General features: G+C 44.1%; 1 protein-coding gene across 1 annotated transcript in view; it reads left to right on the top strand.

Moving 5' to 3' along the window:
- The window catches only part of LRRC1 (leucine rich repeat containing 1), a gene marked incomplete at its 3' end in the record, with an annotated part of 125,357 nt that extends 114,771 nt beyond the window's left edge, over positions 1-10,586 (top strand). Inside the window, exons 11-14 of the mRNA XM_082848913.1 lie at positions 152-267; positions 7,345-7,517; positions 8,693-8,829; positions 10,428-10,586. Coding sequence (XP_082705039.1) covers positions 152-267; positions 7,345-7,517; positions 8,693-8,829; positions 10,428-10,586 — 585 coding nt within the window. The remainder of the gene's footprint in view (positions 1-151; positions 268-7,344; positions 7,518-8,692; positions 8,830-10,427) is intronic.
- Between the last annotated feature and the right edge of the window lie 1,473 nt (positions 10,587-12,059).

Genomic DNA, 12,059 nt, shown 5'->3' with positions numbered 1-12,059 from the left:
ATCAATCATAGCTGGTCATCAGTGAGACTTAAAATCGTGTGATGTTACTTTGTGCATCCTTTTCATGCCATTTGATGAACAAGACCCTCCAGTCCCACCCCCATCTCCCAGAAAAACCTGGCAAACAGTCATGTTTTCTTTCCCATCATAGATCGGCGGGTGCAGCAGCCTCACCGTGTTCTGCGTGCGCGACAACAGGCTGACTCGGATCCCTGCGGAGGTGTCACGGGCCGCTGAGCTGCACGTCCTGGACGTGGCAGGGAACAGGTAAGCCCGAGACAAGCAAACGGTCATCTGCCCCAGCCTTGGCTGTCTTGCCTTTGCTCCACCTTGTAAAATATATACTGATTGGTCACATTAGCCAGGCCTGGAAGCTCCCAGTCTGGGAGCTGGAGTGATGGAGCCCGATGGAGTGGACAAGGTCAAGGGCAGCCAGAGCGTGGAGTCCTTTAAGGTTACAGTGGGCACGGCCGGACACATGCTTTCCAGATGACGGTACCGCGATGGAAGGGGGGAGGGAGACCTAGGTCTTGGCTTTTATAACTGGCTTCCGTATGTCATTGTGGACCTTGGTTTCCTCATCTGAAAAAAGAGCTCCCATGAGTCTGAGCTCGATTTTAGCCAGGGGTCTTGATGTGTCTTGCCCATGACTCTGAACCCCCTGACATTGTGAACAAAATTGTATTCAGGGACACTTTGCTGGTGAGAAGATCCACAGCTAACGTCAGAATTGCCAGGTGTTTCATAGTCTAAAAAACCTGACGAGCCACCAGTCGGTGTCCCCAAGGTCACAGCAGCGCCGTCTCTCGGGTTCTGGGTCAGAGGCCTGTGGGCTGCTTGCCAGACTCTGGAATGTGGACTAGAGTCATTTCAGCCATTCTGAACCAATTTCATCACTGCGAATGTCACCGCACTTGCCTTCCCCTGAGCCCGCCTACCCAGGCTCTTCTTTCCACCTCTGACACCTTCTCTGTTTCCCCACTTTTATCCTTTGGCACTCATGTTCCTCTTTTCTCCAGGAAGCCTCCTCTCTGGGTCTGCATTTCTGAATTACCCTGATGATAATTGCTTGTTTCCCTGCATGCGACCCTCCTGAAATTAAAGTTACCTAAAGTTAGATGTGATGGTTTGTGTGTCATTGTGATTTGTCCCTTCAGTAGATGCCTGGTGAATATCTGTCGACTGAATGGAAATGTTAAAAATGTTCATTTTGCAGAATGGCTGGCCGGCCACTGCAAAGGGCCTGATATCACAGGCTGTGTTGCCAAAAGGAATTTAAAAAATGCTTTTGGGTGTTATATAGTTAGATGGGAGAGAACGTGCTGGACCAGGGGAAGATGGTCAATGCTTCAAAATGGTGAAGGCCAGCGATCCAAAGAGTGTCTGGGGGATTGTGGCCTACGTGATTCGCTGCTCACAGGTCAGGCACGAGCCACCATTTTTCACTCCTGCTAATGGATCGTGGACAGCAGTGCTAAACAAACAGCAGGACACGGGGGAACCTGGTGATGAGCTATGGCCTCAGGAAACCCTCACCGTTTTAAAGTTGATGCTTTCAGGGCATCTTGGTAGATTCTTAAGGCCATTCACTGGTGACTGGAAACTCAGAATTAATTTGAGCTAGATGTTGAATTTCTGCTTGGATTAAGCCCAACAGGAGACATGCAGCTTGAGAAGGGCCCTTCCCTCCTAACCTCTCCCTACAGCAGTAGAAGCTCAGTGATTCCAGACCCGCCCCAGTTCTTGCCACTTCGGGGAGCATGGATTGCATCACTAATTCTCGAGCAGAAAGATGGCTCTGACCTCTAAAAACTGTTTTTCACACGAGTGAAGACCCCATTCTCAAGTTCTCAGGAGAAGGGAAAGTTCAATATTTATTATGCCTGGGCCAGGGTGGACAAATGCCAATTAAAAAGTCGAGTGCCATAGCTATCATCTGAGTCAGTTAGGTGTGTCCTTTAGTCCATTGTATATGTAGATGCATAACCAGATTTTAAGCTTATTAAAATATTTAATTACTACTTATTTAAAGTATCAGTAGAGAAACTGATACCCTCCAGGTGAAAAGAGGCTACCATGTTAGCTTTTCAGCTTGCAGAAGTGTCACACCATGGCAAGTCCTACCAAATACAACAGAAGTTTCTGCCTCTCCCCACAAGCATATAAAAGTAGCAAACGGCACAGGGAGGCTGCATATCGGCTCCCAGAAACTTTTTTTTGACACGTTTGATAGGAAAATTATAGCAAGGATAACGCTAAAATGCCACTTGGAGACTAAAGCCCCAAGCCTTCTGGTTCGGTAATAGAGGAGGTGCCTTGTATCAGCAGCCACCTGTGGGCCCAGAATACAGATGTCCTTAACTCTTAGGTTCTTTCCCATATGACCATCCACCAAGTACACAAAATCGGGTATTGGAGCATCTTCCTCACAATATTACTAGTACCAAATACTGCAAACCATGGCTGTCGACGGAGAAATCGTTTGTAACTTTGAATTTCATGATCCAAAAAATAAATTAAAAAGCCTAAAAGGTATCACCTTATACCTATTAGGATGGCTTTTTATCCAAAAGACAAGGCGTAACACGTGTTGGTGATGACACAGCAAAAAGGGAACCCTTGGGCAGTGTTGGCGGGAATGTAAGTTGGTGCGTCCACAACGGAAAACAGTATGGGGTGTCCTCAAGAAATTACAAATAGGACCACCATATGATCCAGCAGTTCCACTTCTGGGTATATACCCAAAGGAAAAGGAAACAGGATATCCAAGAGGTATCTGCACTCTCATGTTCATTGCAGCTTTATTCACAGTAGCTAAGATATGGAAATAGCCTAAGCATCCAACAGGTGAATGAATAAAGATGTGTGTGTGTGTGTGTGTGTGTGTGTGTGTGTGAGAGAGAGAGAGAGAGAGAGAGAGAGAGAGTGTGAGTGTGTACACACATATATACGTATATATGAAATGGAATATTACTCAGCCATGAGAAAGTCGGAAATCCTGTCATTTACAACAACAAGGATGGAGCTTGAGGGCATTTTGCTAAGTGAAATAAGTTAGACAGAGAAAGACAAATACTGTGTGATCTCATGTTTATGGGAAGTCTAAACAAGCTGCACTCATAGAAACAGAGAGTGGACTGGTGGTTGCCAGGGGCCAGCGGGTGGGGGAAATTAGGAGATGCCAGTCAAAGGGTACAAATTTCCGGTTAGCAGACGAATAAGTTCTGGGGATCTAACATACAGCATGATGACTGTAGTTAACAACACTGTATTATATCCTCTAAAGGTGCTAGGAGAGTAGATCTTAAATGCTTCCAACACACAGACACACACACAGACACACACACACACACACACACAGACACACACACACACACACACAGACACACACACACACACACACACACACACACACACACACACTGTGGTGATTATGTGAGGAGATGGAGATACTAAGCCTACTGAGGTAATCATTTCCCGAAACAGTCATCCCTCTGTATCCCTGGGGGGATCGGTTCCAGCACCCCCGAGGGTACCAACATGGGCAGATGCCCCAGCCCCTTATATAAGATGCCGCAGCAGAGTTGGCCCTCCGCATCCGCAGGTCCTGCATCCTCAGACACTGAACACCAACTTTATATATCAAATCATCACATTGTCCACCTCGGATTTACACAGTGGTATATGTCAATTAGATCTCAATAAAGCTGGAAAAAATATTAAAAGACAAAACACAACAGTGTAGCCAGACTGTGGAATACTGAGCAGCTAAAGAATGATCTGTTTCTCTGCGTTGTGACCCACGATGCCCAGGGCAAAGAGTAAGTGTGGACAGTGCCTGGTGCTCTCATTTTTGTTTTTGTTTTTAAAAAGTCTTACCTATAGAGAACACCAAAATATTAAGTGGTTCCCCTAGAGGAGGGCTGGAAACTTGAGGTTACAGGGGGCTTTCACTTTAGATATTTTGGGATTGTTTAATTTTTTCACTGATTATGTTCTCTCTGTGTATCTCTTTAAACATTTTTGAAAACGTTGCTTAAAACTAACAATTCTACTAGGAGGTAACAAACAGATGAAATATTCAGTTGTAAGAAGCATTCAGCCATAGGTCTAGTTAGTATTACATTAATCAGTAGGCCATGTTTAGGTGCTAAATAAATTTGATAAAGCAACTGCTATCATAGCCAGAGGTGGGGAAGGTCACTTCAGTGGGCTGGTCACCGATGTATCTGGAAACGAGAAGCTCACGGTTTGGCTGTTCATTTGCTTTATTCCTTGTACTGTTGATGTCAATAGTAACCACGGGCTTTTTATTTCTGAGGCGATGTGGTCCTAAATGTAGCACAGAGATGTGTACAAAGGGGGCTGCGGCTTCTTGTGTTGATCCTGTAGTGAACAGAAGGTACCAGAATAAATCAAAAATGTATTACTAACTCCCCTGGAAAGCAGATTTTTTTAAAAATCTGTTTTCTGGCTTGTATCTGGGATGGCTCACCCAAGAGAAACAGAGGAGTGTGTGTCTTTCTCCCCAAGGCCGCAGTGAGTCAGCGACAGGGTCGGCCCAGCCCGCAGAGTCTCTGTTTGCAGACTGGGCAGGGAGCAGGGCTTTTTTCCTCTTTGACACTGGGAACACCTCTGTCCATAAGACACGTGTGAACGAGCTCATGTGTGGTGTGTGCTTGGCCGGCAGCAGCCGAATCCAAGCTGGCACGTTGATTCTTTGCGGGAAAACCAGTGCTCTAGACCACGCATCCGTCTTACCTGGCCTGGTGGCATGTGATTTTAAGACCTGTTGTTGTGGAGTCTAGTAATTTATTTTAGCTTTTATGATATGATTTGCATCCTTAGCAGCTGTTATTTATTACTGATGCTCTGTTTAGCCTTTTGTTTATACCTTTGCTTTAGCACTTATCTGGGAAGCCAGTTATTAGTCTGAGAAGGCACGACGACCGTGTTTTTAGTGTCTGTGTGTCATGCCAGCTTTCAAATCTTGATTTATTTTTTCTTTACTCTCTCGAAGGTAGAGACGCTGACTATAGATTTCTTGCCCAAGACGTTGAAACTTGAAACATTCTGGAGGATATTAGCTTAATTCCTTTTTAAAAAAGAAACAGGGACAAACTTTCAAAAGAAATTACCCTTTGGTTCAATAAAATGAAAAAGGGTTTGATGTCTTTTAAGCACCCCCCCAGTGTATTAGGATATTCTTTTTAAAAAGTCCTGTCACAGTGTCTGGCAGATACCTGCCTTGTGTCTTTAACTTCCTTGCATTTGAGTATGTGTGTGACAGCCTTTGGGCAGAGGGAGAGATCATTTGTACGCTTATACAAATAAGCACAGAGATTTCACTTTCTAGTCAAAGAACCTCAAAGAACCAATACCTCAGAATCAGGGGAAGTGGGGCTGTGAGTTGCTGTGCCCTCAGACCCCTCCAGGCATCCTCCTGGTATGTGCATGTCATTGCACTGGGTGGATTCTGGGATTTAAAAACACATATTTCCCACCTAATTTGGCCGTCATTGGTGAAATAGTGGCGTGTACGACACACGCAGTCTTTTCAAGGGTCCTTTCACATAGGCAATTCTCATGGCATCGACTTGAGAACCTCACTCCCACGTGGGCACAGTTCCCTGTATTTAACCAATACTGCACCCACTGAGTGTGTATGGGATGGGTCAGCCTTGACTGGACTAACTTTTAGGAAAAGAAAATATTTTCTCACCTCCATAACTAGGACATGGGAAGCCTTTTGTGAAATGTATTCATTATTCTTATAGAAAGTTTGTTAATACGCTGTCTGCATTCTTTGATCATTTCTAACTTCATCTGTTAAATTAACTTAGTTGGTCTGTGCTTACGTTTTACTTGGATTCGTTTTATAATATTGGACTATAACTGCTTTTTCTAGTTTATTTCTAGTTTATTTCCCATAAGTCTGTCAATTCAAAATACGTCTGATAAGTCTGCATTAGTCTGTTGGTAAGACATTTAGGCATCTCTCCCATATATGTTAAATGGAGATAGAGGTACCATTTCTTAGAAGAAAGAACCCCAAGAATACACGCTGTCACATAATTTCTTATAGACTTAATGGGCCAGAGATTTCTTTTAAGAAAATGTGCCTCCTATTGTAGGTAACAGACTGTGATTAGCTTATTTTTAGCTAACGTATGAAGTCATTTCTAAGATGGAGCTATCCTTTAATCCACGGAGCCGTCCTGAGAGTGAAAATACTCGATCAAATATAACCTTAAGTTCTTTAAACCTCAAATTCCTGGTATCTGCAGAGGTTCGAGTGTTTTCAGAGTGAATTAAACTTGTGTAAAGCCTTGGTTTTTACCAGAGCAGCATTTCACCCTTGGCAGTGTTCCATTTGGGACTGGATAGTTGTTTGTTGCGCGGCTGTCCTATGCGTTGTAGGGTATTTAGCAACATCCGGGCCTTGACCCACTAGATGTCAGTAGCACCCCCAAAAATGTCTATAGACATTGCCAGGTGTCCCCGGGGGCAAAATTGCCCCTAGTTGAGATCCTCTGCTCCATGTAATCTTCGCCAAGTACCAAGTGCATATGATTTCTGGTGACGATCATCACTAACTAGATTTAACTGGTCAAATACTTGTACGAACATAGATAGAAAACTAATCTTTAGGTATCACATTACAGTTTTTAAAGTGCTTTATCTCCTTCGAAACTGAAGCAATCTGAGGTGGAAATTAATTATCACGTAGGTGTCTGAGAAGTGGGAGCTTTCAGAGACTTAAAAGTCTAAAATGGAATACCTAAAATAATCTCCCCAGAGAGAGCAAGTGGAGTCCATAAAGAAACACTTCTAATCTTTATTTTAACTGCAGTTTAAACTTTGCAGTGCCCAAGGCCTCACCTTCCTCACGTCCCGATTTGCCAGGTGCTACCGGGGGCAGGTAACGCCATGGTCTTATTCCAGCCCTGCGGGTGAGGCTGTCCCCATTGACTTAGGAAGAACTCGGCTTCTGGGTTCTTCCACAATTAACACTGGCTTCCCCACTCCCCCGCCCCACCCCGGCCTTTAAATGGAAACTTCCCAAGAGTAAACAGCGCGTGCTGTAATTTCCTCATTTTTTGCCCCATGGCCTGGAGGTGCTAATGAGAGAGGTGATGACAGAAAAGGGAAGCACAGTCACCCACTGAAGCGTCCACTGGCAAAGGGTAAATCGAGTATCTTATTATAAACATAATACCTTTTCACATATTGAACCCAATCCCAGGAAGCGGTTTTTATTTTTTTTTTCCTGTTTTGTTTTGGACAAGACTTGATTTAATCACAGATTGTAAGCTCCCCATGTCTCCTTTTGTTTTCATCGAGGCTGTCGCACCTGCCTTTATCCCTGACTGCTTTAAAGTTGAAGGCTCTGTGGTTATCAGACAACCAGTCCCAGCCCCTGCTCACGTTCCAGACGGACACTGACCACACCACCGGGGAGAAGATTCTCACCTGTGTCTTACTTCCTCAGCTGCCTTCTGAACCTGCCTGCCAAGGTAAATGGAAGGACCAGGTTCACTTGGCCCCGAGAATTAGCAGCAGCTAATGCCTGTCCTTAAGGCCTCTCACTCGCACACGGGACTGCGTTGTGTCTTATCTGCCTGCAGAGCCAGCCTAGGTGTGAGGTCATTGTGGGTCTTTTCTGGGAAGCTTCCCCTGTATCTCTGCAGAAAAAACGTGCTGCTCATACCCGTGTATCACATTTGATATTCTTTAAACAGCCTTCTGGTTTTGAGTTCTAGCTAAGGCTGAAAATGCAAATACATACTCCTAAAAGAGGTAAGAGTCCCTTAAAATCCAAACAGACAGTTTGGAGGATTAGTATTGAACATCCCCAGCAAACTCTTTTTAAAACAGGGAGTTGTTTTGAGTGACTATACCTTTGTTTTGTAAATTATGTGTGGTTTAAAAAAGCATTCAGGGCTTCCCTGGGAGCGCAGTGGTTGAGAGTCTGCCTGCTAATGCAGGGGACACCGGTTCGAGCCCTGATCTGGGAGGATCCCACATGCCACGGAGCAACTAGGCCCGTGAGCCACAATTACTGAGCCTGCGCGTCTGGAGCCTGTGCGCCGCGACGAGAGAGGCCACGACAGTGAGAGGCCCACGCACCGCGATGAAGAGTGGCCCCCACTTGCCGCAACTAGAGAAGGCCCTCGCACAGAAACGAAGACCCAACACAGCAAAAATAAATAAATTAATTAATAAACTCCTACCCCCAACATCTTCTAAAAAAAAAAAAAGTGATTACTTAAAAAAAAAAAAAAGCATTCACACTCATATCACATGACTGTCATAAATCCTTTTCTGGGAGCTGGTTTCGATAGAATAAAGGGAGAAGGGTCTGGGCGAATGGAGCCACCTTGCCTATCCCAGCCTCGTTAGAGGAGCACTTAAGACCCCAAGAGAACAATTGCGGTAGGTTGCGCTGCCAAGCAAAGTACTAGATCCAACATGTGCGGCCAAATCATGGTCAAGAGGAAGTTTCGGAAGTGAGTGTGTAAAAAAGAAACATGAAAAAGAACTCTGTGAATCATGATGACATTCTGGAATGAAATAGTAAATATTGATTTAGCAGATATCTTATGCTCTTAAATAGAATTACGCATCCTTGAAAAGAAAGGGCAACCTTGCCAGTCATGGGAACCCTGCTGACGTGGTCTTTGTCCAACAGAGAACCTGCCTCGCTGTGGTGCCCTGGAGAGCTTGGTGAACGATGTGTCCGATGAGGCCTGGAATGAGCGTGCAGTGAACAGAGTCAGCGCAATCCGATTTCTGGAAGATGAAAAGGACGAGGACGATAATGAAACGGTATGGGATTCGAGCTTCTTGGCGTCCACAGACGTTCAAAGTTTAAAAGCCTTCCGAGATTGAAAGTGACACCTGATAAAGATCTCTCTTATTTTCAAATAGTCTTTTCTCTGTTCTGCCTTCAACATCTAAGAATTGTTTTTAGAAGGCAAAACTGGGAGTTTCTAAGGTTCTGATTCACCAATGAGACTTTGTTTGTTTGTTTGAATAGTTTGTGGGTGCTTCTTTTTCTTTATTTGTGATCGTTACCCCTCCTGCCCCCACTGCTTTCTTAAAATTGGTTGGGAATTTTTTCTTCTCTGTTGTTCCCAGTGAACTGAGTCTCTCCCTGCCCTCCACCCCCATTTGTAGCCGTACCATGGGGATTCACCCATGTTTCACCACGTGGCTTAGCTTGCCTGCTGTCCTCCTGGACTTCTTGCTTATCTTCACATCACCGGGAGCCTTCACCTTCATGCAGAGAGCTTGTGATGTTAAGTAGGATTCCCTTGTGGGTTTTCATTCAGAAATCAGGGATAGGTTTGAAAGGACCACTCAGCCCTACTTGCCTCCATCCTCCATGTGTCTCAGCCATCCAGCTGAGTCAGGGACAACTCTCGGAGTCTTCCTGCAGTTTGGCTTTGGCTTCTTAAACTCCTTGCACTAATTGAGATTTTCATAAGCAGAACTCAGAGGGAGTACTTGCAGCCCCCAAGACAAAGGGCAGTTTTTAAATTACTGCCTGGAGTCTTTGTTATTCCAGCTGTCCCCAAGTGGGCTTTCATTCACTTACAGTGGCAGAGGGCAAAGTAGGAATTAGGCATGACAAAATGACTCCAATGTAAATGACTTTATCTCATGACTTCTTAGAGCATGATTATTTCACCAGTTACGCGTTGCCTTAGTACCGCTCCTCCTTTGGTAACCTATCGTAGCTCCTCCTGAAACTCCCGGACTGGCCATTTATAAGATGTAAATACTGTTTTAGGAGCAGAAGAGCACAGAACATGTTAAATAATATAATTTTAAAAACATTGCCCATACCCTGTCACTTCACTTCCCACCCTGTGGTCTTTTTTAGAAAAATGTGAACTTTCTTCAGTAGGTCATAAATAAAACACAGCAGGAAAATTAGAAAAGAAGTCCTTCCTCACTTCCCTTTTCCTTCACCTCCCGTGCCTCATGGGTTGAAGAAAGCCAGAACCGCTTCAGATAATAGTAGAACATTCTAGGGATTTTAATTTTAGAATTTTTTTGACTCCTTTCTCTTCTTCCTCCCCTCCCCCCACAATTCTATCTCACAAATCTTTTTTTTTTCTTACTGCACGTGGAACTTTGTTCTTATCGTAACACTCATCTCGTATTTTGCAAAGTATTCTTTTATTCTGAAAGGAGCCCTTCCATCTTGACTAGGTAAGTTATACTCAGCACTTTCGTCTTCCCTTAACCACGAGGGAGCAGTTGATAAATGCACATACCTCCAAAGCAAGCTTTTCGCCCACTCTGCCTCTTAACCTCTAGGAAGGGGAGACCTGTGTTGGAAAGCTACCCAGGAAGCTTCGCATTTGAAGGAGTGATGGAGTAAAACCCAAACACTCACCCCGCTCCTTGCTTTTCAGAGAACACTCCTGAGACGAGCCACGCCCCACCCAGGGGAGCTCAAGAACATGAAAAAGACGGTGGAAAATTTACGGAACGACAGGAATGCTGCTAAAGGACTGGATTCCAACAAAAACGAGGTCAACCACACCATTGACCGCGTGACCACGTCGGTGTAGATGGCGCGTCCACGTCATACCTCCCGAGTCGTCCTGCTGCGGAGCCAGCCTGTCCCCGTGTGGAGCCCCCAGAGGCCCTGGCCTCCACCGGACCCCGCACCGGTCCCCACCCACGCGTCGGGATGCTGCGCCCCCGGGAAGTGCCTTACTCTGATCCGGCAGCCAGTCACTGCACCCACCCGTGGTCTCCGGCCTGATTTTTTTTTTTTTTTTTTTCCTAAATTTCAGTTGTTTGTAATAAGTAGAATACACTACTGACAACATCTGACCTTTGTTTTTGTCTTGTGTTGGGGTCAGGGAGAGCAGGAAGGGGAATTTTGACCCTCCTCCCTCCCATAAAGTGCTGGGACATTGTGAACCCAAGTTCTCTTGGACCTACTGATGAGAGAGAGTTTTATGTATGGGGGAGAAATTGATACTTTTTTAAACCCTTTTTGGCAGCTCAGATGGTGTACATTTAAACATTTTGTATAGGTATTTCATAACAAAAAATATGTATTTCTTTTTGTGATTTTATCTTGGAAACGGTACGTGCAGGAAAAAAAAGCAACCACCAGTCCTAAAGTATTTGTTTTTATTTGTACCATCCACTTGTGCCTTACTGTAGCCTGTGTCCTGTCAAACCAGTTGTCACAATGGCATCTTTGAGCAGAGAGGAGGCTGGAAAGGTGGTACTTTGAAAGCAATTTTAATCAGTAATTTTAATCAGTAATTTTAATCAGTAATCTACCAGGTGGATTTGTTTTTAACCAAAAAGGAGAGTTACCACCAATTCGTAAATTATACCAGTTTATTTTTTTTTTTTTAAGATGAACCAAAGGACTAGACTGCTAATATTTCATTTCTTTTACAGTCTGACTTTTTCATGAATGAGTCTCTTAGGATGAGTGTTGTGTCTGCTTGTACCTACTCAGAAGGTATGTGCCATGTGTAAAATAAAACAGCGGAAAAGCACAAAAAGAAAAAACCGGCTCAGAAATTCAGTGGGGAAATGCATTATGTACTATTAAAGAAAGTATGGTTTTTACTGAAGAAAGCTTTAAAAGTTTTATATCGAGATATAAAACCACAATAAAGCAGAAGAACCTACAACCCCGTTAGAAATGTTGCTGTCTTTATAAGTGCAATTTAATTTGTACATAGAGTTTGGATCAAAGTATAACAAAATATTGCTTCAAGTTTTAATTTTAAGTCTGCTAATTTAAGGGGTCTGGGGGTATGTTTTGGTGTGTTTCTGTTGGTTTCTTTTTTTAAAATTTTATATGATGTGATAAAAGAGGAATGAAAAGAGGACACAGCCTGTCCCTGTGTGGTGTTTAGGAAAATCATGCTGTTGGTGTTGTCTTTTTATTCTTTCCATGAAATAAAGTCACCCTGGACATGAGCTGTTACAGCTTTTTAAAGTTGATTTCTCCTCGTATGTTCAAATGATAGAAGGCAGCCGAGTTCTTTAAGAATGCCCTCCCTCTCCTC

Source organism: Leucopleurus acutus (genome assembly GCF_964270905.1).
Source record: "Leucopleurus acutus genome assembly, chromosome: 10".
In the NCBI taxonomy this organism is placed as follows: Eukaryota; Metazoa; Chordata; class Mammalia; order Artiodactyla; family Delphinidae; genus Leucopleurus; species Leucopleurus acutus.
Note: the sequence above shows the minus strand (reverse complement) of the source record. Positions and strands in the feature narration are given on the sequence as shown.